The sequence below is a fragment of the Tachysurus fulvidraco genome, chromosome 2 (assembly GCF_022655615.1).
Source record: "Tachysurus fulvidraco isolate hzauxx_2018 chromosome 2, HZAU_PFXX_2.0, whole genome shotgun sequence".
NCBI lineage: Eukaryota > Metazoa > Chordata > Actinopteri > Siluriformes > Bagridae > Tachysurus > Tachysurus fulvidraco.
In genome coordinates this window covers 24,111,521-24,136,266 of record NC_062519.1, presented here as the reverse complement: position 1 = coordinate 24,136,266, position 24,746 = coordinate 24,111,521, and the positions used below count along the sequence as shown (strand labels likewise).

At 40.0% G+C, this 24,746-nt stretch overlaps 2 protein-coding genes across 3 annotated transcripts; one reads left to right on the top strand and one right to left on the bottom strand.

Annotated features, from left to right (window-relative positions):
* Positions 1 to 305: 305 nt before the first annotated feature.
* On the bottom strand, positions 306 to 13,137 carry gpr179 (G protein-coupled receptor 179). Its single transcript, XM_027170004.2, has 11 exons — positions 11,725 to 13,137; positions 10,549 to 10,657; positions 8,604 to 8,700; positions 8,264 to 8,475; positions 6,761 to 6,829; positions 6,124 to 6,233; positions 4,947 to 5,185; positions 4,529 to 4,667; positions 4,321 to 4,423; positions 4,056 to 4,205; positions 306 to 3,750 (listed from the first exon to the last, which is right to left on the bottom strand). The coding sequence occupies exons 1-11, from the start codon at positions 12,645 to 12,647 to the stop codon at positions 919 to 921; spliced, it is 4,983 nt and encodes a 1,660-aa protein (XP_027025805.1). The 5' UTR covers positions 12,648 to 13,137; the 3' UTR covers positions 306 to 918.
* A 1,918-nt stretch (positions 13,138 to 15,055) lies between these two features.
* On the top strand, positions 15,056 to 24,198 carry socs7 (suppressor of cytokine signaling 7). Of its 2 annotated transcripts, XM_027170059.2 has the most exons (10): positions 15,056 to 16,861; positions 17,747 to 17,811; positions 18,009 to 18,113; positions 19,938 to 20,069; positions 22,377 to 22,519; positions 22,742 to 22,910; positions 23,008 to 23,136; positions 23,273 to 23,408; positions 23,506 to 23,643; positions 23,731 to 24,198. In XM_027170059.2, the coding sequence occupies exons 1-9, from the start codon at positions 15,441 to 15,443 to the stop codon at positions 23,624 to 23,626; spliced, it is 2,421 nt and encodes an 806-aa protein (XP_027025860.2). In that variant the 5' UTR covers positions 15,056 to 15,440; the 3' UTR covers positions 23,627 to 23,643; positions 23,731 to 24,198. The 2 variants fall into 2 exon arrangements, with proteins under 2 accessions (XP_027025860.2, XP_047666258.1); XM_047810302.1 differs by lacking the exon at positions 19,938 to 20,069.
* The last annotated feature ends 548 nt before the right edge of the window (positions 24,199 to 24,746 follow it).

Sequence of the window (24,746 nt, the reverse complement as noted above, 5' to 3'; positions counted from 1 at the left end):
CCCAATTTAATCATCTCTACACTGGCTACCTGTTAAAAAGAGAAATCTGATCAAATGTACATTATCATCTAGTGCTTGCTAATATTATGAACAACAGCTAAGCTAATTTCTCTCCACTTGCTTCTCTTTTTTTACCCATCCAGAGGCATCTAGAGATGTACCAGCTGCAGTTGTTCTGCTTCATGAAGCATTTGGACATTCAAAGAGAAGATGTCAACTCCATGTGGTCTTTGAGGACAACAACCTCCTAATCAATACACAATTATCGGACTGTATATGACTGTAGTAAGGACATTATTCATAATAACACCCTTTGGTGTTTATAATAATCTATAATCACACCCTCTACGGTCACCCAAATGAGGATGAGGTTCCCTTTTTAGTCTGGTTCCTCTCAAGGTTTCTTCCTTTTCCATCTAAGGGAGTTTTCACCACGGTCACCTCAGACTTGGGAATAAATACAAACACATTTAAATATAAGTCTAATAATAATCTTGAATGTCCATGGTTAAAAGCGCTATACAAATAAATTGAATTGAATCTGACCATCACACCTGTATGTGGGCTTTCCTTAAACTGCCACAAAGCTAGACGCACACAATTGTACAGTGTCTTTGTATGCTGTGCATACCAATTTCCTGTCACTCGAACTAAGTTGCCCAAAACTGTTCCAACACGACAATGCTGCTGCACAAAAAACACAACTCATTTAGACATTGTGTGTAAAGGTTGTAATGGAGGAACTTGATTTTCCCGTACAGAGCCCTGACCTCAAACCCACTGAGAGTTCATTTGGGTAGCTAATTTGCAGTGGACTAGTACAATATTTCATTTGGAGACATACTTTAGTGTATAACTAGTGGCTTTAATTAAATTTACGTTTCTAAAACAAATCACACATCCACCTTAGCCTCGAGTTTACACGTCAGGTGGAAAGATAAAGGCCTCTGCTGCTGATTCTGCATCACTTCCTTCTTCTGCTATTGGTTCTTCCCATGTGAATATGTCTGAGTTATTATCATACAGCGTAATGGATGCCTGTGATCCTGCTTTTATTTCCCATGGACACATTGCATCACATCGAGTCAGAGGACGATTAACCCTCGCCCCTTGTGCAGTATGTACACTGGTATCTTCTTCCGTCTTCTCACTGTTGCTGTTTTTTCTAATTGCTGGACGTTCAGAGTCATTTTCCCAAGTGGAAACATCTCTATGGACACTTTCTTGCATTGTAGATGTTCCTGGGACCTCTAATTCCCAAGGACATATATGTGCTCGAAGGTCATTTTGACTTTGAGCTTTTTCGGTTTTCCATGGACAAATATCAGAATAAGAAGTGTGGTTATTTTGGCTTTGATTCTCAGGCTCACCTGTATGCATTGGATCTACGTTAACATGAGGAGTTATTTGTTTCTGTGTTGGTTTCTCTGGCTGTTCACTTTCCAGTGTAATGTTTTCCCAAAGACAAATTTTGGCATGCACACTTTCTTTTTTTACTACTGAGGCATCTACTTCCTTTTTTATGTTAATACCTTTTGACCTCTTAGAAGCCTCTCCTTCCTGGGAACAGTTATCTGTTTTGATAGTTGTGGATACTTGTGAAGGCGATACCGTGTTGTCTTCTTCTTGTCTTGGTTGCAGAGATGCTTCCTCTGATTCCAATAAATGGACTTCTTTTTCCATGGAAGGGGCTTCTGGTAAATCCCATGAACAGTTTATCAGTTGTTTAGTCAGTGGATCTGGCATTGCTTTAGTTTTCTTGACATCAGCTCTTGGTTTTTCAGCATCTGTTTTAGGAAACTTTTCTGATTTCCATTGGCATGAAAATCCTTCAGGAAAATCCCATGGGCATATTTTCATAGCCACAGGACTGATAAGCTGTTTTGTTAAGAGACGCTGAGGACTGGGCATAGTTAGACTTCTCGAATCGCTGCCCCTTAATGTTTCTGAGCATTTTCCAAGTGTGGCATTGAATTTCCAGGGATATACATCAACACACATTATCTCTGGATTTCTATGTGTGTCACTTATTTCCCATGGGCAGACATCAGTTCGGAGTACCTCTTGTTTTTCCAGACTCTGCATCTTTGTATCTGAATGAGCATTTACATAAATAACTCTCTCAGTTGGTTGTGCTGCCTCAGAAACTGATTTGGCAGAATCTTGTTTAGCATTGTAAAGGAACCCTTCTGTCTCTGTATGGCTCTGATGTTGCTTGGTGCCTATCTCGGATTTACTGTTGCCACATGATGTTCTTGATGTCTTTCCTAGGGATTCCCATGGACAAATATCCTTGTCCCATCTTGTTATTTGTATTTGCTCACAGTTCGAATCATCATCAGCGTACAAATCTTTAGGCTGTAATTGATCTTGCTGCTTCACTTCCCAGGGGCAAATATCAGCGATGCTGCTTTGCAGAGAAGTTGGTTTTGGAACATCCCATCTACACACTGTTGATCTTGGAGCAGACAAAAAAGCTCTATCTTGGTGCCAGGACAGTTTGGTGCTCTCAATACTAGAAGTCGGACATAGTCTGTGCTTGCTGCTGTTCTGACTGTGTGTTATATTTTTACACACCATGTCTTCAAACTCCCACTGGTGAGTATGTCGTGGGATATTGCATATGGAGTTCCTCTTTGGGGATTCACTTATTGCTGCCTGTTTCACAAGGCGAGGTTTTGAATCATCACATGTCCTAGAACGTATTGGTGTTTGTGGTGTATTTTTCACTGACTTTATTGCATTGCTTAGAGTCATTGATCTGGTCTGTTGTGATGAAACCTCTTCTTTGCCAAGTTTGTTTTTATTGCTATATTTGCTATTCCCTTTTTTAGCCACCAAGCTCCTTGCTAAAAGGACAGTCTGGGTAGTAGAATGAAAAGAGAAACCACAGTGGGCCATTGGCTTGGCAAAGGAATATGGTGATCCTGGAGCACTTGAGGAGATTGGAGGTTTTGGTCTTGGAGATTCAACATCTGAGTCTAGACCACTCTCTACCTTTGCCACAGGAGAAGAAGAGGAGGGCAGGGAAGCCGCAAATTCCCAGGGACAAACATATAGTAGTGCAGGGGATGATATAACCTTTGGTGTTAAGGTTTCATGCTCAGAGACTTGTTTTTGGTTTGGGATGTTTGAGTCTGTAGGCTGTTCCTTAATCTCAGCCTTATCAAACAACTTATCTTTTAGGCTTGTTTTAAAAACATCTGATGTGTCCACTGTGTTCTTAGTTGGAGAAAGAGGATAATGATCCCTGTGCTTTTCTGTAAAACTAAATGATTTATGAACCCGGGTGGGCAGTGGGTGTAGAAAGTTGTTGTCTACGGCTAGGTTTTGAGCACTCAGTGACTTGCAGAAAAGTGGTGCTGTGTCGATGGACTCTGTCTCAGAGGCCCTCTTTGTCATGCAGATTTTTAATGAAGGATTTATCAATGAGGAATCCTTCAGTGCCACACACCTTTGTGTCTCTGGTGATGACAGCTTTGCTGTCTCATTCCTTATAATGACACGGGTGCTTTCAGACATTGCCAGGCAAGATCCAGACCTTTTTTGTTGTCCTCCAGCTCCCGAAGTATCCTTATTTTTACGGCTACCCTGCCGACTCGTGCTCTCTGGGATCTCAGCTATTCGCCTAATAAGGGATCGGCCAAGCAGGAGGCGAGAGCTGCGCTTTTTTTGTAGGTGTGGGTTCTTGTTTTCCATTTTCTTAGTCTTATGGACTTCCAACTGAGCATAAAGTTTCTTCAGCTCACCCTGATGCCAATAAAGATAGAGATAAAGACAATTAAGTTTCAAAGGTAGAAATTAAGAAAAGAGAAAGAATATGTCAAGCTTCAGCAATTGTACAAGTGAACTGATGTTGCTGAAATTAGTTGAAAACATTTATAGTCTTATAATGTAGCTTATCACAAAGACATCATTTTATTTAAAGAAAATGAGGTGTAGATTAGCACTGTGATTAATTATAATTATGTAGATATGTTAAATGTTGCACATTTGCAAGTGATTAGCATGCTTTGTCTTGACCTGTGTGCTGTTTTAAGGTCAAGGGCATTTACCCGAATGTCATCAGGGTCCAGGTTGTGGTCACTCCAGCAGGCGGATGTAAAACTATTATTCAGATGTAAACATGAACGTCGTAGTTCTACTTCATCCTCATACATCTCTGAAGCAATATCCTCTTTTATGAGCTGAGATATGTGAAGGAACTGTAATAACATTGAACTGATCTTGATTTTGACATCAAAACAGATTCCTCAGAACAAGTACTAAAATCTGTGGTATATAAACATAACTAAAAGGATTTACTTAAATAGGATGTACCTTAGGAAAAAACAGCAGACCAAACGTTACACCGATTGTGAAATGTATGTGGAAAAAGAACAGCAAGAGCATCCAGTCAGGGTGTAGAGATGGCTTTACGAATCTGAGAGCGGAAGAAATACACGACACAATTCGAGTCGTGTGTTATACTTGCTATATTCGCTTGGTTTTGTTGATTGAGCATATCAGTATGACCTTGAAACATCACCTGAGAAGATGAAACACAGTGGAGAAAAGCAGTTCGTTGTGGACGGCGATGCCCATATAGCGAGGCTCGTGAAAGGCAGAGGGCACAGACTTCACTGCGCTACTGAGGGAGCTCCCCCAGCACAAGAACAGCAGCTCCGCTAAGAACCAAATATTCAAATTAAAACACTTATACCAATTATTATATCAACACAATAACCAATTATTTTGAATAAACATTTTCTCATTCATTCATTCATAAATAAATAAATAAATAAATAAATTCACATTGTTGTTGTTGAAAACCCATCTTCTGACAAAGTCCTTATTATTCTCCTTAAAAATTCAAATACTTCTATACGACTCAGGGCAGCTACTAAAAGTAATAAAAATATCATGGTATGAAAAGCTCTATTGTGCATAATCCAGATTTCACCTACCGATAGCCATCATGTAATCCCACCGGTCCAAATCACACACCTTGAAACTCTGCCCATCTGCGGTGGTTAATGTAATTAACTGAGGGATGTTGCGGTCCAGGTTTTGAAGGACCCCCACAGTCCAAGCACACAAAAACCATTTCACAGTTAGCACAATCACTCCCAGCATCTTGAGCACACTGGTACTGGACATGTAGGGAACTCTCTGGGCAGTGCATGAGAGGAATGCATTCAGAAGCCTGTGGAGGTGAATGATAGCTGTCATTATTTGTGGCATTTATTTGAAGGAAAGATACCACAAGCATACTTTTCAAGCAATGATTTAGTTTTTATTTTGCCATTCTTTGTTTCGCAGAACTGCTTGGCAAGGTCTTGGCATCGAATTAGCATTTTTCTGTAACATTTGTGGTTTCCTTCAACAAAACTTTCAATTCATCCACAGTAAAACATCAACAATCAGATCAAATCAGTTTTATTTTTTTTCTCCACTGAAATAAAAGGGTTCAGGTCAGGGCTCTGGGCAGTCTTTCAAATGGTTCTGGTCTGCTTTGCATAATTATACTGCAGAAAGGTTCACTTACCAGCCTTGGTCTGTACCAAGGCTACTTCTGTACACTTCTCACTAACACCAATTTAGGAAAAACAACTCCAGATAGCTCTGTGTTCACTGATTCAATTTTGAATATGGTTTGTGCTCTAGTTGCATCTGGTCACTCCTACTGATGATGAACAATCCTTGCTGTGGCTTTTTAACTGTTTTATTGATGTGTACACAATTATTCTGCCCAGTCTCCTCTGGTCCTTCTCCCTAAAGTCCTTTAGCTTTGAACATGTTTTCATGATCTGCTGAATAGACAGACAATGCTAGACATTCTCTCAAAACATCTTTGTGATTTTGGTGTTTATTTATAGTGCACACATGTAGTCTAATTGTGTAATTCCTTAATCATTGATATTAACTATAGCCATTAACACTATATATATATATATATGATACATAGATACATATATATATGTATCTACAGCCACAAAATAAAGTGAAACTTCCTGAACATTTTCTCTGAACACAGAAATTGATTAGCAGACCCATTCAATAACCTGATGGTGGTCCTCCCCTATATTACCCCGCTATTATTCAGCTAAATGCAATAGTGATTATCAAGTTGGCAATACAGACCTGTACATTTTCAGAGTGACAGTGCCGTAGACAATGGCAAAGCCGAGCAAACGGACCCAACGCAGCAGGATGCAGCGAAACGTGCTGGGTTTGAAATATATTATCAAAACCTATAAACAGAGATGTGGATAAAAAGTTTACCAAAAATGTCTCGTTACAACTTGGGAAAAAAATCTAACTGCTTTTCTTGAAAAAAGAAAGAAAATGAAAGTCTAATGTCATTCTTAATAATATGTGCACAGAGAGCCAATAGACTAATACACTAATACTTTCAATAGAATGATGTGGTTGTATTGTTTGCCAGACGAGTAATTTAAAACCTTGTTTATGTCTTGTTTTTATTTTTATTATTATTATTAATTGTTGTTGTTGCTGTTGTTGTTAATGTCATATAAAAAGACATTTTGTACTAGTGTTTTATCCAATTCCAACTTATCCTCATGCTTTATCTTCAGTAATAAGATAAAGAAATAAAATGATTCAGAATTTAAATAAGCGCAGTGCATAATTAAAGTAAACTGAGGTGAAGGAATTCTGAATTTACAAATTATGCTCTATTATGCTTTAATATCACTCTATAATAAACTCAATCTCATTATGCTATAATCTAATAATATGTATTTATTATCACACTCACAGGAAAGTAAAGAAGCAGAGACCCGAAGAGAATAATCTCCAGCAACAGGAGACCAGATGCTCGAATTGGCTGCCGTTTAAAAGAATCGAAAATATCGGAGTCAGATGAAAAATAGGATAAAAAGACAAAAAAGAATTAGCATTTATTTTGTGCATAATCCAAAGGAAAGTCAGAAGGTCATGAGTTTGAGTCTCAGGTCCACCAAATCTACCACTGCTGTGCCCCTGAGCAAGGCCCTTAACCTTCAATTGAAGGAAAAAGGTGTCTGCTAAATTCAGAAATCCATAAATGTAAATGTAAAGGGGGGCACGGTGGCTTAGTGGGTAGCACGTTCGCCTCACACCTCCGGGTACTTCGGTTTCCTCCCCCGGTCCAAAGACATGCATGGTAGGTTGATTGGCATCTCTAGAAAATTGTCCGTAGTGTGTGAGTGTGTGAGTGAATGAGAGTGTGTGTGCCCTGCGATGGGTTGGCACTCCGTCCAGGGTGTATCCTGCCTTGATGCCCGATGACGCCTGAGATAGGCACAGGCTGCCCGTGACCCGAGGTAGTTCGGATAAGCAGTAGAAAATGAGTGAGAGTGAGTAAATGTAAATGTAAATGTAAATAAGGGCTTTCCACAAACTTTGTCTAGCATATCTGTGTACTCTGTAGAATTACAATTACCTCCACTGAGAGGTTATACTTGTTCCAGCATGACAATGCTCCTATACACAAAAAGAGCTACACGAAGACATGGTCTGTTAAGGCTGGAGTGGAAGAACTTAAGTAACCTGCACAGAGCACCTTTGGGATGAACTGGAAAACCGATGGCACCCCGGACCTCCTTACACTTTCAACATAAGTAATTAATTTTATCCCTGACTTATTCTGCAGCCACACTCCAAAATCTAGTCTAGTGAAGTTTTCAGACAGTACATCAAGTGAAAGTGACATGACATACGACTAAGTACGGTGACCCATACTCAGAATTCCTTCTCTGCATTTATCCCATCCAAAGTGCACACACACAGCAGTGAACACACACCGTGAACACACACCTGGAGCAGTGGGCAGCCATTTATGCTGCAGCGCCCGGGAGCAGTTGGGGGGGTTCAGTGCCATGCTCAAGGGCACCTCAGTCGTGGCCGGCCCGAGACTTGAACCCACAACCGTAGGGTTAGGAGTCAGACTCTCTAACCATTAGACCATGACTTCCCAAACAACACTTTCCTTCTCAACAAGGCACACAGTCAGAAAGATATGTATAAAAAGGAATATATGAGTGAATGACGGTCAGGAGTCCACAACATGGAAAGCTGGAACTAGTTAGAGCCTCTTAGTTCCAGTAAAAGGAAGGTGAATACTACAACATACAAAGACATTCTAGACAATTGTGTGTTTCCAACTTAGTGGCAAAGGTTTGTGGAAAACCACAAAGGGTGTGATGTTCAGGTGTCCTTGTAACTTTATCATATTTAACATTTAAAAGACTTTTTTTGGAAAGAGCGACAGATTACTTACTCTTGTCCTCCGGCATTGGTATACTCTCAGCATGCTGATAAGCACAAGTGCCATGAAGAAGCCGTGCACCATTAGCAGCACTGCTCTCAGATGCCAGTCCTCCTGAACCCAGCATGGGGAGCCATCCTGACACTGCTTACAGCCTGGCCAGCATGGCACACATACAGGAATCACTGGGTAGCAGCCATGGGAACTACTGGAACTATCATCCACTGTTCCATCAACACAGAATCACAGCGTGCGCCAGAGTCAAAGTACCAGCAGAACATTTTGTTATTTTTATTGATGTTTAAAAATTATTCTACATTTGATCTTGTATTGTTTGGACAAAAGGCCATACGTTGATCCTCTGTGACAGCTGGCAGGCTGTAGTATCCCTCTTTACATCGGCAGCAGTACTGGCCAAGACGAAACCCCTGCCTAGGAATCGGCTGACACTAGGTACGGGAGAGGCAAGACAGACAGCGAGAGGCTGAGAGAACCATAACCTATTGATCTGTTGGTCTAAAACATCTATATATAGCTGTATTCTGGTAAAATAGGCATGTAGATATCCAACTTGATATCTCAAAGCTTAAAACTTAGATATTTAAACCCTTGCTAACTAAAAGTGATTTCCTTCAAATGAGAATGTCAAGCTTTGATCAAGTGAGATATCTATTAATGCATGCTTTATTGAAACAGACATAAGCCTAAACTAAACATTTTCCTTTTCTTTTCACTTTACTTTCCTATATAATTACAGAATTATCTGCTATTCAAGGCTTAAATTTGCGTCCTGTTTTAATAGAAAATAAAAGATTGAACAACTGCTTCCACACCTGGAATATATGATAAGTCCAGTGTGTGTGTGTGTGTGTGTGTGTGTGTGTGTGTGTGTGTGTGTGTGTGTGTGTGTGTGTGTGTGTGTGTGTGTGTGTGTGTGTGTGTGTGTGTGTGTGTGTGTGTGTGTGTGTGAGTGTGTGTGAGAGAGAGAGATTGAGAGAGATAGAGAGAGAGTGCTTTGTTGTAATTACATAAGCAGACTCATCTCTCAGACTCAGATTTATCAGCGTTTAAAAGCCCTCATAAAAGCTGGATAGCTAATGCCTATTTTAATGCCTTTTTTTTTTTTACCAGGAAACTAAGCACCACCTCACATACAATTACGTTCCATAAAAATCCATAAAACTCTGTGATTATTATTTACAGGAATGAAATGCTGTATATTTAATACAGTTACTGTTCATAATGCCATTTTCTCCATCAAATAAGAGACTAGTGATAAGAGGTGGTTAGAAAGCTTAAGAAATCTTTGACATAGAGAAATACAGTATATCATAATCCACTTAAACTAGCTTGTGATCACACATACAGTACAATTCAATTTTAACAGAACGGTTTCTAATCTGTATCATCATGCATTTTTACTGACCAAAATGAACTGAGTAGTTTTAATCTGATCATGTATTACTGAAATGATGATTATGTAAAATGGTAATATTTTCTATATGGTTTAACTTTCTAGATCTAATCATTTTTAATTCTGAATTGTTGCTTCCTACTCTTGGTCTATTTTTTAATTCAGTGTGTTGTAGTACCAAACACACTTTTTTTTTTTTTTTTTACAGAAATCCAAGTGTTTGTCCTACTGGGACATAAAAAATATATATGAAAATATTATACAGGATTGTTATGGGAATTTAATAATTTTTTTCTCTGTGCAGAAGTGCGTTAGGGAAAAGGATATTGACATCACCAGATTTACGCTGGAATAAATCCCCCAGATTATCTCTGTACCACCCAGTGCAAAGCTCTTTAAATAGTAGGCCTGAGTGAGTCAGAGACAGATGGGGAGTTATGAGAGAGCCTTAGAGAGAAAGACTGAAAGAGCAACTGATAAGAGGAAAAAATGGTACACGGGAAAATGCTATAGCGAGAAACCAAAAGCAAACCCAGATAGTCTGAGTGAAAATGTTCACTCTAGGAAAGCAACAAGGACATTTTAAACACAATGCATACAGTAACATAATGTTGTAGTCTCTGCTCTATAGCTGCTGTGTCTAAAAATGTCAGTTTAAAATGTTTAAAACTAGAAATGTGTGAAATAATAATAGGGAAAAAGTGGACTAATTGTAATGGACATTTATTTTCCCGAATAATCACAATCTAGCTGCATGGTTTTATTAATTAAATTGCAGTGGTTGGCATCATACACATCTATGTCCCTCCCCAACTACTCTGGACCTACTTAAATTGACTATATAAGTGTTAATTGCATTGATTGGTGATTGCAGAGAATTTACCTCCATGCTGGTACGATTACACTGATGTGTGTCAGCAAACCAGAAATCCCCAGTGGCACACTGGTTTACATCAAAATCCTGGATATTCACATCTACACGGATCACACCTCTACCAACAGAACAAATAAAACAAAAAGACCAGTGTTTATTGTAAGGTCAGGTAATGCCTTTAATTGATAGTTGTGTTGTGAAGATATAATATACCACTGAAAAAAGGAAGGGAAAGAAAATCGAGGGTTTGTTCTGGGTAAATCAGGAGGTTTTCACACTGGACACATTTGCAGTGGTCTGAATCTGAGTGTGATTGTTCCTGATGTTCCTGATGTCCCTGCAGCATTGGTCTGGTTTCAGACTCACTTGATTCTATCAAACCCTGGTGCATTTGCAGTCATCTTACATTATTACAAATATGCATAGAGAACACAATTGATCTCACCATTATTTATTTATTTGTTTTTATTTTGCTGTTATTATGTGCAGCAGGGCACCACACCTCTTCTGTGTCCCACAAGGTCTTCCTGCCAGTCACTGTACATATCTGTTTTGGAAACTAATGATCTCATAAGCAAAAATACTGTACATGCGACCGTTACTTTACATTCTCTACAAGTGTGGACCTAAGTAATAGTTGCGTTCACATTCATGGGAATCATGGCAGAGCAACCAAACTCACACCACCTCCTATAAGTAGTCTCAGCTTTGGTACTATGGTGCACTTCCTAGTCCACATGACATCTTTGCGCGTTAACATTTTTCATGCAAACAATGTTCTGTTTCAGAACAAACTGCCAGTGTGAAAGCCCCTATGTTAATTATGTTGTTTATTACTTGAACATTTAATGGAAAATTTGATAGATGAAAACCATGGTAGATTTTGGTCATGCTGATATTTTTTGTTGACCGTAGATACTTCTAAACTTAAGACTTCTTTTAGCATTTGTGACTCATTTAATATATTAAGACCAACAACATACAAAAACATTTAATAGTTCTACAGGAAACTAACTGTTCTTAGCAGACTAAAGGATTTCTACTTACAACCCTTTCTGATGAGGAAATACTACTCTAGCATTCCACATAAAACCTTCCCACAAATGACAGATTAACTAAAGAGTGCTTAAGGGAATGAGACTAGAGTGTAGGGTCTTGGAAAACTGAGACAGAACCTTGACTGACCTGAACTCAGGACTGAGGTCTGGCTTTAGCCCATGAAAAGGCATAGAAAGTGTAAGCATCCATCCAGGCTGGTAACGTTCTTCCTTACACTCCAAGAATGGGGCCTCACCCCACTGCAGTCCACTGCTGTTAGTTACATAGGTGCCCCCATGTGCCCACTTCGGTGTGTCCAAGGTGCTGAGGTCATTTATCAGGACCTGTTTTGACAGGCTAGGAAAATACGGGCTGTTGGACTTCAGTAAGATAAACCAGCTCTGATTAAGGCCATGGGGCAATAAGTGAAGTTTTTCCCAGGCCAAAGTGAGGTCCTGTAGGTAGATGTCCTGAGATGAGCCCTTAGAAGCCCAAAGCACCAACTGTGGATGAGGTGCTGTAGGATCAGCATCAAAGCTTAGCAGAGCATTTCTTACCAGGCCAGGACTTTCACCAACAAGCAAGGAGCGGCTCAGTGCATGGTACCACTCTATGTCCTCTCTTACGCTTGTCTCCCTTAGTTCACTTGCCTGAAAGATAAGATTGAGGAAGTTCACTGTGTTGGTCAAGGACACAGTAGGCTGGTAGAGGATGTCTTTGAGGTCTTGCGGGATAGCACCAGGCTGAGCAGTCAACTGGAAAGAATTCTGGCATCTTGAGGAACTCAGGAGAGAAGCATCACCGGTATAAAGGTAATTTTCAGGCTCATACCAGGCTTGCTCTTCTTCTTCTACTGTTACTTGAGGATTTGTGCTCACACTTGGAGGCTGCGTACTACCAGCGTGCTCCTCTACTTCTGTGGAGTTTACATTGGAGGTGGACGGAGTGGGTTCCTGGATTGAAGACATCCTGGAGTCAAAATTGCTGCTTAGCTGGGCAGAGAGCAGGGAAGAAAGGAGAAGCAAAACAAGGAGTTTGTCCAGGAAGCTCATCTTCATATAGAGCCACATCTTTCTACTACAGTCGATGCAATTTGTCTTCGAAAAAGAAAAAACTTTGGAACCCTGCCAAGCTGCTGCTTACCTAGAGATGCTTAACCAACTCTGGTCTTTGAAGTTACCACTCCAAGGCATACAGGTAAAAATGTCTGTAGCAGTTGTAGTTGGTATTTAAGAGTCTACACCCTTTTTTATCTTTTGTCAGTGGTCCTCTCCTACATTGGCACACACATACATGCAATTAACTTACCACTATTGATATAAAAATAATTGGTCCATTGGTTATTGTCCACTCTCAAAATTCTGAATAAATCCAGAAGAAATTAAGAAGCATCTGCAACTTCAGTGATGCACAGGTGTGATGAGTACAAACAACCAGTCAAGTGGTGAGGAGTCTTTAGCAGGATACAGAGACAGACAGTATGGCAGAGAGAAGTGTAAAGTCACCCATCTCATCCGTTTTGCTGTGTTGTGTGATTCAACACTCATTTGCTCATCAACTCCCCTGCCTCTTGCTTATGCTGTCTAACACTCACATCTCTCCGAGTATTCAGGGTGATTTAGAGTTGCAGTGTGTGATTGGGCAAGTGCACAGGAAGGTAATCCTGATTATTATTGTATCAAGCGATATTTCACCCTGCTCTGGATTAATCCACCATTTTCAACAGATTGAGTGGCCTTTTACTTTGGTTATTTTGTTTGTTTATGTTTGTTTGATACTGAAATCTAATTTGATCTTTAAATAAAATAGGAAAATAATGTCATGATTATAACACTAGACTGTTTTTTGTTTCAGTACTGAATTAAATCCAGTGAATGTTGCAACTGTACTGGTTCTCCCCAAACCAAGAAATAATCATGCTGTATATGTGTATGTATATGTATATCCCTGAAAATGTATAAAAGCTGTCCGTTTTTCTTTTCCTCCAGAAAGATCTGTTTGAGTACAGCAACATCATCTGGTTCTCCAGGATGTTGCAGGAGGCATATAAACTAAAGCAAGATGTGAAGGCGTCAAAGCTGACAAAAACAAATTTAATGAAAAACTACACCTCAAAAACAGAAATATATATATAAATGGTGTGTTTTAGTGCTGTTTACAGAGCATGTGCCAAAAATGAATGTTTGTGTGAATTCAGATGAATTAGGATGGTTTTTGAATTCCAAATTGTCAAAGATTTCTTTCCATATAAAACAAACACATGACACAGTGTATCTTAGGGTGTTTACTACCTTAATTAAAAATGTTTATATTATAAAGAAACATGGTTCATGTTAAGACTGATACCTAATTAGTACAGTAACAAAACAACAGAGTTTTTAAAAAGGGAAATAAATCTTTAAAATGATATCAATACAATGCACTATGGTGAAATCTGTAAATACTAACAGTAGGGAAAATTATGGTCAATATTCCCTATGGTCAATAAATATTGCAATGCAACATCTAACAGTTGTGGTGTATTTCATGCATCCATTCATGAGTCCACTTTCTGTATTTTCAGTACTTTTCCAATTAACCTCAACCATGTTTATTCTTGAAAATGATTAAATCATAAACTTTCCGGGTTTAAATGTAGATTAAAAACTTTAATGTAGATTAAATCTCTTTAGTCAGGCGTACACATAATACTTCCCATAATCTTGTGCTCTAATACTGTACATCTGACCAAATGCACATCATCATCTAGTGCTTGCAAATATTATGAACAGCAGCTATGTTAATCCCTCTACACTGCTTCTCTCTTTCTACCCATCCCGAGGCATCCAGAAATTGTACCAGCTCCGATTGTCTTCCGTGCCATGAAGATTTTGGACCTCCACTGAGATGAGGCCAACCATGTGAGGATCTTGAGATGTTCCAGCTCCAGTTAGTCTCTGCTACATGTATACTAAAGAGAAGATGCCAACTCCATGTGGTTTTTGAGGACAACAACCTCCTCATCAATACAACATTTATCAGACTGTATATTTATAATCACACCCTCCAGTGTCAACCAAATGAGGATGAGGTTCCCCTTTTGAGTCTGGTTCCTCTCAAGGTTTCTTGCTCACCTCAGTCACCTGAGTCACCTCAGACTTGCTCATTAGGGATACATTGGGGATTAGTGATAAACTCATAAATCTTTACATTTTTACAGCCCTAAACAACAACAACATCAACAACAACAACAACAACAACAACAACAACAACAACAACAACAACAACAACACTACATATTATCATTAGGATATAAAAAAAAACCATTAAAACATGAAAGCTCTCACAGTCACGATCCCAAATCACTCAGTCGCGCATATTTAGTGTACTAGGGTGTAGAAAAAGGCACTATTTTACAATGTATTAAGTGCACGTATATAGAAAGCATTGCGCTATTCGGGATTGAGCCATAACCCGGAGCCAAGTGTCAGAGCGTCGCGCTGCGAACGTGCGGAAGTGGGTGAGCGCGCGCGCGCGGGTGGGGCCGAACAGACGGTAACGTGATCAAGACGCGCAACCATTCCGTTAAATGAAGCGTTATGTATGACCCCCTAAGAACCCGTTGTCGTTTCTGAGTGGACTCATAAACGTTTTTTTGTGTGTGTATATATAGATATATGCGCGCTGCCGGTACTGATTTCTAACTGGAATGCTGAAGCTACGGCGGAAATCATCTCTTTTTTAATTCTGGTGCTGAGCGGCTGGTGGACCACAGCAAGCGGAATTGGCTTCCATTATCATTACAGGCAGCGATAACGATCTCGACACTAGGGCGATGTGAAACGCTAATATCGCTCGTTCCTTCCGCGCACCGAGGAATAAGAATGAACACCGGGCAAGATATGTCTCCTGATTTCGTCTTGATGCGCCTGGTCTCTGCGGCCGAGGAGGACCGCTTGGACGATGAGAACGGCAGTCTGTCGTCGGGCACTGGAGTGGTGGCTGGATTCGGGCAGGACGTCTTGAGCCACGGAAACGTTAAGGCTAAATTGGACTGCGCGCAGAATCAGGTAGGACTCAGTCACCGCTCCGCGCGGAACAAAGCTCCTCAGTGTGGCGGAAGCGATGCACCTGACTCCGGCGGTATGGAGACCAGTGCCTCGCTGTCTGTTCCCCCTCCTCCGCTTCACTCCGCCGAGGCCCGCGCTTACGATCTTAGCCACAGAGGCAGAATTGGGCCTCAACTGTTAGTGTTCCGAAATGTAACCAGAGACCCCGATGGGTTGTCTGAAAACAATGTGGACGATAGGCATTCTTCGAGGGCTTTCAAGGAACAGACGACACATTCTTCCGAGTCGAGCGTCAGCACAAATAACAATACGCTCATCGGTGTAGATGCTCAGCATCAATACCATCCTCCATGGGTGCTGCATCCTCAACTGAAGCTGAATACAACAGTGGACACAGAGCGAGGTGAACTGTGCCACCGGCATCGCATAATCACGGATAAACGTGACTGGCCGCAGATTGTTGACAAATCGAACCAGACTGCAGTGTTAGATCCTACATGGAACATGATAGGGCAGGGAGAGCTCCGGCTCCCTGAAAGGCCTGTTTTGGAACTCGCACGGCAATTTGGGGAGCTGGGAGTCGCCCCGGTACCCGACTTTTTGCTGAAGGACAGCGATTTACAGCACTGCTCGTGCTCCACGACGACTGGGATTAGACAAGGTGAAGATCCAACCGAGACTAGCGATGCTCTGCTCGTACTGGAAGGCCTAGGCTCAGAGGAGGTCAACGGCCTGGGCATGAAGAACAATCCCGAGTCCCAAGACGGCGCACAGGTGAAGACCCAGCTGGCACTCAAATGTTTCCCCACAGTACTCTCGGGCCAGGCGGTCGGGGTTACTGGCGGCCTCTGTTTACCGACATGTCGTGATTCGCAGCTTTGTTGTTTGCTGCGAGGCTCCGTAACCATCAAGGCTCAAGGCAACTCCACTGACAGAGATTCATCACAGTTCCCGAAATCACCAACAGTAGAGCCCGCTGTAGAAGTTCGTGCTGACAGCGCGAGCCCCACGATGCAGGCAGACAGAAGCGGCAGTGCGTCCAGGGCGCTGAAGGTGCCAGGAAAGACCAGAAAGGGGTCCCTTAAAAATTGTCTGAGCAAACTTTTCAGAACTAGAAGCTGTAGCGGCTCTAACAGTCTTCTGGATAAGAGACCATCGGTGACGTTTTCCATTTCTTCAGACGGCAGTTTGGTGGACATGTCAGGCGTGAGCACTGTGGAGCAGGACGCAGTCAGGTAGGACTCGGGGTAAAGTGTCTTTTATTAATTGGCCATAAACTCATTCAATTGTCTTTTCGATTTCTTTTTCTCTATGTGTAGATCTCAGCATCTACAGTAGCATGTGTGGATCAGTGAGTTAGTGAGATAAATAGATAGATAGATAGATAGATAGATAGATAGATAGATAGATAGATAGATAGATAGATAGATCAGTAGAACAGTAAAGTTCAAAGCAGAGCCCTTTTAGGATGCTAAGAACCTTTAATTATACAAGAAATCCCTAAAGAAGCTTTTCTTTTAAGATTATTCTGTCATTTGTCAACATATATTTCCTCAAATACTGATATGATGATGGGGAATTTGATTGTGCCTCAGCATGTGTGCATGGAGTTTGCATGTTCTCCCTATGCATAGCGGGTTTTCTCTGGGTACTCCAGTTTCCTCCATAGTCAAAACACATACATCGTAGGCTGATTGGCACGATTGTCCGTAGTATGTAGGGTGGGTGAGTGTGTGTGTTTGTGCCCGGTGATGGGTTGGCACCCTGTCAATGTTGCCCCAGCCTTGTGCCCCTAGCCAAGTTTCCCTGGGATAGACTCCACACTGTAGAAAATGTATGGATGGACAATGTAGTTTGAGTTGAGATCTGCTCACAGCATATAATTAACACAATTTCTGTACTCCTTAAACCATACAATGAACTTTATATTGCTGTGAATGTGGACATATGGATGGAAATGTTTCCTTATAGTCGAAAGGTGATCAGAACTTTACATTCATCTGTATTAATCTTAATTTACCTTTAAGTGCACAAGACCTAAACCATGCCCATGTAACAAAACCACCATTTTCTCTTTTAAGTTTGTTTGTATTTACCCTGTGCATCCTATTTTTCACTAGCCAACCTGGATTAACAAGGGCCCAAAGTGCCTTCTCTGGTGCTGCTTTCACTCCTGTCTTCACTGGTAAGGAGCTAAGAACAGAAAGTGCCACAAAAAATGTTGATGTGACTGATTTTATACTAATAGAAGCTTTCGATTTAGGCAAATGTGTACATATAAGCATTGTTAGATACTTACAATACCCTGTCCAGGATAACTTAGTGACTGAAGCTAAACAGACATGGTTTCTGTCTGTGTTAATTGTTGTGTCCTGTTTGCAGGAGAGACAGTGTCGCTGGTGGATGTGGACATTTCACAGAGAGGGAGAAACTCTCCTCATCCCCCAACCCCTCCTCCACCTCCACGTAGAAGTCTCAGCCTGCTAGGTACACAAACAAATAATAATTCTCATGATCTCATTTCTTTACTGGCCTACATTCTCTCTCTCTCTCTTGCTCTTTCTCTCCCCTTAGCTTATCTTATGTCTTTTATACTGTCTGTCATTTTTGTTGACATTCTCAGTATGTCTGTCTCACCTCCATCTCTCCAGGAATCTCTTCAAATATTCCTTTTCTTCTGTCTTGTTTTGCTCTGACTCATGGTATCTCAAATTCCTAACTCTTATGCCAGTCTGTCTGAGGTCCTACTGTATGAATAAATTGTATGCCAGCTGGATAAAATATATTATTTCTTTTTTAGGAATTAGACAGAGGATAAATAATGTAACAAGTTTCAAGACCGTTTTTAGGTTTTAGATTGTAGATTTAAATTTGGTTTTGATTATGGGTTTAGTGTGGTTGAAAGGGCAGTATCTTGCTACTGATGTATCTTACAGTTGATTACACGTTATACCGACAAGGTCTTTTCCACTTGTGTGTACAGACATCAGCAAATGTGCTCTCACCTTGAACTTTTCATAATTTATTAAAGTTCATGTTACGGATTTGAGGCAGTTTGAAATAAATGTGAAGTTTTGATGAATAATTTCTGTAATGATGAAGAACTTGTACAGTAAAAAAATATGGGTAACGTCTTTGACAACAGCTGTATATCTTTTGTTATTCACCAACGATTGCTTTTAATACTTTGAACATTAGACTAAATCAAATTCCAGTGGATAATGTGTACATTTACATGACATAAGTTATGAATGTAGAGCAATTTTACTTAATCTAGTACTTCTACAATAATATATTTATTCATTATTCAATGCGAGTGAGAATTAAGCTGAGCAAATTCAGGTTATGGATTTTGCTCAAGTGCTCAGGAGAGAATTAATCATGCAAGCATATAAACTCACAACCTTCACCATCACTAGACCCAACCTCTGATTTATCACTCCCATCCTTACTTGTCACCAGTGAGGATGTTCGGTTAAAGTCTCTTGGTTGTTGCATCACATCACCGTAGGTGTCAAACTCAAGTTCTTTCCAGGACACAACAGAATATTTTTGAGCATTTGAAGGGACTTAATTTAAGGATATTAAATTATTAACATATCATTATCTATTCTATTATTAAACACATTTAACCTAAGCTCTGAAATTGGATTAGAACATTTCTTTAAAAAAAAAAAAAAGAAAATGCAGAAGAGGAAGAAGGGCTAATGGCTGCACTATTAGACCAAGTTGGTTAACTTTATTATATATATACAGTGGGGTCGAAAAGTCCACTAGTGCTTCTATATTACATTTTTTCCCCTAATTGATTTTAACCATTTAAAGTTATATAACTGACAACAATATGATTGACAGTTATCTGGTTGGCCCCTTTTTTGCTGTAATGACTGTGAACCCGAGGAGGCATGGACTCTACTAGTCTCTGTAAAACCTTATGATCGTCGTCTGAACACATTCTGATCAGTAGAAGATGTAGAAGGAGTAGACAATCTTTTCAAAATTAATATATATTTAAAAAAAAAACAATATTGAAACATAAGAACTACCATATAGTGAATGATGAGATATAGATGTCTTTTCTATATATTTGTCTCTGGTGACTCATTTGTAGTAAATTACTAAAGAACACATCATATAATAAGTTTTTGAATAATTTTAGACACAGTTCTAAAAAGGTGGGCAGTCTTTATATTATAAGTCTGGTGTAAATTTATGATGTGTACTTCTGCGTCTGACACACTGGGCTTGAGTTTGACACCTACGTTTTAAATGCCTCCTCCTGGTTTCTGAATACTTGCTACTCTGTTCCAGACGATATAGGTGGGCCACAACCAGGGCCTTTCCTAGTGAATGTCATGGGGGCCTCCCTGCAGTCTCTTCCCCTGCCTCTTCCTCCTCCTCCCTCCCTCCATGCCACCATCCAGCATAGCCTCAGCCTCAATGGTAAGGGTGTGATGGTGGCAATGTGTGTGTGTGTGTGTGTGTGTGTGTGTGTGTGTATACTGGAAACTATTTTGCCCTAATAGCAGACTCCAACCCTCCCTTTCACTCTGACTTCCCCTACCATCTAACCTTATGTCCCTTGTATGTGCCTTGTTGTGTCAAGATGATTGCAGAATATTGAGTAACCAAATACCACACAATCTTCCTATTGCATGTGTTGACTTAATTTATAAGGCTGCTTAATTATGCCTTCTTTTTCTGTCATACTGTAGGAAAAAATATGCTGATGAGAAAGTTATTAATGAGTAACTACCAAGGACAATTCTAAGTCTATCTTGGTGTGTCTTACACTATGGTTTTAAAATTTTCAAGCCTTTAATTAAGGAAGACATAAAAGATATTATTTCTTTTATTATTAAAGTAGCAGTGTGTATTTTAATAATTTCTACACATAGAAATATCCACATGGATTAATCTTTGTAGCATGTTTTAAATTGGTTACTGTACATTAGACGTTCAAGGGTGATTTACTGCCGAAGTTTGTTGATTGTTAGATAAGTTTGTTATGAGTAGTTCATCAGTCTTTGCATGAAATGTGTACTGGACCATTTTAAGAACCAGGTGTTTGCAGGCATATGAGCCAGAAATATGACATTTCCATCCACTTTCTCTTTAGTAAATGGTTCTGTTGTGATTTATCTTTAAATTGGTATGCATGTTAACGTCACATTTTTAATTCTGTTCATGTTATGTTGGCATAGTGACAGAATGATGCCATCCTCAAGCACTTGATGCCACCAATCATATGTTCCAAGCCAGTGAATTTTGTTGTATCATGTTCAATAGTTCAATGTTATACACCAGCATTGCATGAGTAGAAACAGCCACATAAAAACCTAGGTAATTGGTCTCTGACCTATTTACACTGGTGACAACCAATAACCAAACAACGGCCTGCTTAGAGTCAGAATGTAACATCTCAGCAGTTCTGTTAGATAATGGCACTGTATAATAAACAGAAGGAAAGACTGATGAATGCAGAGATGCACACCCACATATGCATAGTAGCTGGCAACCACAGAGCTAGAGGAAATATATACATGAGGTTAAAGACAGCACATTTTGAGATCTCGCCTTGACTTTTAAGTATAATAATGGTCAGAGGTTTTACAGCAGTGTTGCACCTGTTAATGTTTCACCCTAAGACTGAAAAACCATACAGTAGATTAGAATATATTTAACTATATAAAAAAACTTTCAAACAAACAACAAGAACAGACAAATTAGTTTATCCCAACGGGTAGGCAAATTCACTGGTTTGGTTGACCAGAAACTCTACAGACGCCTTGACAGTTGACCTACTTACTACAGGATTTAAATAAATGCATTTTTTTTAGTTTGTTGCATATTTAAAATGCAAAGACATTTAGCTAGAAAGGAAACTGTCAAGCTGTGTCCCAAATGAGGTACTACACACTGTGTACTATCTACTCTAGCATCTAGAAGATGCATTTTAGAAAAGTTGCATCATCTCAAATGGAACACTAACGTTTTTAATAACTGGAAGTATAAAAAAAAACAATCGCACAACACTGGCTAATTTAAAAGACATTTGTAAGATTTCATGTCCACCAGAATGACGTTGGTCATCTTGAATTTATTTTCTCAGCCTCGTCCCCTTCTATTATGAAAGCAAATCTGCTGTTCTTACACACTTACACTTTTTAAAACTACAAAATGCTGTAGAATGGTGGAGAAGTATGTGGTTTGGGATGCGCCATCAGTGTTAGGTCAGACCTCTAGATAAAAAAATGGCTTACACATGAATTTGCTGTTGCTAGCTTGTAGATAAAGCCAGTGCTTAAAACATAACTAGTTTAATAACCCACATAGATATGATGGCTTATTAACTAGTTAAGCAGATTTTTAGACTAGTTTTGAAACAATTTATCTTATTATTAAAAATAGTCAGTAAATGTTCTTGGTTGGTGCTTGTAGTGTACTTACGAGCAGAATTCTGTTTGATTGACCTTTTAAATCCCTCAACTGCTGGACAGTGACACAAGAAAAACTGATATAATATATCAGATTATAATGTGCAGGTTGGTTATTAACCCACACCTGCACAGTGGTATCTGTCGTGTTTAATGACTAACACCCTTAACACAGTCCTTTATGCATTATGCATCATGCTCACTATTGATTTCAACATTGATAGTTCCTGGTTGTTCCTATATTTAGGTAGCAAATAAATATCAGAAAGAAAGCTTCTTGGATATATTACTGTTACACATCTTTCTGTTGTAGATGCTTTCTTCCGAGCTCTCCCTCATTCTGCATCACCGATTGAGACTCCACCTCCAATGAGAGTTGCTCCACCTGCAAATGTGTGCCCTCTTAGGGGAGTTGATTCCAGCAGCTTCACCGCCAGCCTGAGAGAACTGGAGAGGGTGAGGATAAAATCCTGTAAAAGAAAAAAAAATTTCATATGTATCTAAATTTTTATAGAAAGGACTACCTTTAGTCCCTTTGTGCTTCATCATACAGTCAGGTTTACTGGTATTATACCTGTACTCTTCATCTGAGATAGCCACATCAGTCTTGGTTTGGTATCAGTAAACTGGAATAGCTTGCACGAATACTTACATAGGTGTGTATCTGTGGTTCCACAGTGTGGATGGTACTGGGGGCCAATGAACTGGGAGGACGCCGAATTGAAACTGAAAGGGAAGCCGGATGGTTCGTTTCTGGTTCGAGACAGTTCAGACCCTCGATATATACTCAGCCTGAGTTTCCGCTCACAAGGTGTTACACACCACACACGCATGGAGCATTACAGAGGTAACCAGTACACACAAGTGCTGGATACAAAATACGTAAAGATCCCTCACATGCAGAATGAATGAATGCAGAAAAGAGTGTTTGTTTCCCTGTTTAGGGACCTTCAGCTTATGGTGCCATCCAAAGTTTGAGGATCGTTGCCATTCTGTGGTGGAGTTCATAGAGCGTGCCATCATGCATTCTAAGAACGGAAAATTCCTTTACTTTCTGCGATCACGTGTACCTGGTAAATTTAATACAGCGTCAAGTTCTTGCTATTGCGAAATTTGCATCACACAGTTTGGAAAAAGTCTTGACCATAACCTGAGAACACAGTGTAGGTGAAATGTGATCATAAAGGTTGCTTGGTCTCTGCTTCACAGGACTCCCACCAACCCCAGTGCAGCTGCTGTATCCAGTCTCTCGCTTCTGTAATGTCAAATCCTTGCAGCACCTTTGCCGCTTCTGTATCCGACAGCTTGTCCGCATAGACCACATTCAGGAGCTCCCTCTCCCAAAGTACTGATCTATTTTATTCACAGTTTCACGTTGTTTTTCCTCCAAATAGTGCACTTAATATTGTACTGAAAATGTTCTTATTTCCGTTCTGCTCCAGACCCCTCATTTCCTATCTGAAAAAGTTCTACTACTATGACCCTGAGGAAGAGATGTACCTGTCAATCAAAGGCATGCGACAGATGGCAGGTGTGGAGCAAGAGCCAGAGCCTGAGACGTAGTGCAAGAGATATTTGCTGTAAGAAATTCAATTTTGTTTTTGTCAACTGATTTTAATTTATCAAATATGAAGGTACAAATATGATAAGTGTGATTTCCCCTTCAGGTTTTCTCTGTATGGATAGCAGATGGGATAGTGCATAGATGCTCTTGTTGCACAGCTCTGCCAAGAAATCCCTATCAGTCTTCCAGCAGAAGCCAATGGACATCAACAGAATGGCTGCTCATTGTATTAAGTCAAGATGGGATGGTGAAATGCTGGAGTACTGTTCATATGAAACTGGCCAGAGATGGTCCGCCAAGCGTTAGACTAATGGAAGGCACAGAACTGTGAAATGAAATGGATAAAATGTTAAATGTGATCTGGAGCTATGACATAAACCTCCATCTGTTGCTCATGAAAACATTGGACTTTTGAAACTGGACACATTGTGAATTGCTTTCCTTTGTTTTTTGTTCTTTTTCTCTCTGTTATCTTGCCGTCTGCTTTTTTTGCCCGGTACCTCAACTGTAACTCCTCAGCCTGACTACAGGCCACCTTTTCAGTAAAAGAAAGTAAAACTGAAACAAAAAAGCTTTGGAATTCTTTTTCATCATCTTGCAGGGTTTTTACTGTTACAAAACAGTCTGAGCAAAGTGTAGAAAATATAAATGAATTATTCATTCATCTTCATCAACCGCCCTGCCCTGGTTCTTGTCGATCCGGTGCCAATCCCAGGTACACTGGGCACAAGGAAGGGACATACGAATGGGACACACACACTAATTTACAATTTAGCATAGCTAAACCACCTTTTCTAGGAGGTGGAAGAAAACCACAGAACCTTGAGGAAACCTGTGCAAAGACACGATCAGCATATAAAACACCACACAGTCAGAACCATGAGCTCAGGATTGAACGAGGGACCTCAGACCGCTGAAACAGCAACGCTACCCGTTATGGCTCTGTGGCACCTCACAGAATAACCCATTTTACACGAGTCATTCTGAAACAACCAGGCACTCTTTCATGGTGTATGTATAATTGGGGCTATATATAACTATAATAGTTGGTTATGAAAAAGCTCCAGACAAGATTGTCACAGATTTTGGGTAGTGACAAGAGTGAGTTATAGTAGAAAT

Coding starts and splice junctions, on each gene's coding strand:
- socs7 (XM_027170059.2), top strand. CDS start 15,441: ATGAACACCGGGCAAGATATGTCTCCTGATTTCGTCTTGATGCGCCTG. Junction 22,520..22,741: donor GCCTGAGAGAACTGGAGAGG/GTGAGGATAAAA, acceptor GTGGTTCCACAG/TGTGGATGGTACTGGGGGCC. Junction 23,409..23,505: donor CAGGAGCTCCCTCTCCCAAA/GTACTGATCTAT, acceptor GTTCTGCTCCAG/ACCCCTCATTTCCTATCTGA.
- gpr179 (XM_027170004.2), bottom strand. CDS start 12,647: ATGTGGCTCTATATGAAGATGAGCTTCCTGGACAAACTCCTTGTTTTG. Junction 10,658..11,724: donor GACCTCAGTCCTGAGTTCAG/GTCAGTCAAGGT, acceptor TTCTGTTGGTAG/AGGTGTGATCCGTGTAGATG. Junction 5,186..6,123: donor GTCACTCTGAAAATGTACAG/GTCTGTATTGCC, acceptor TCACCTCCACAG/GCTTCTGAATGCATTCCTCT.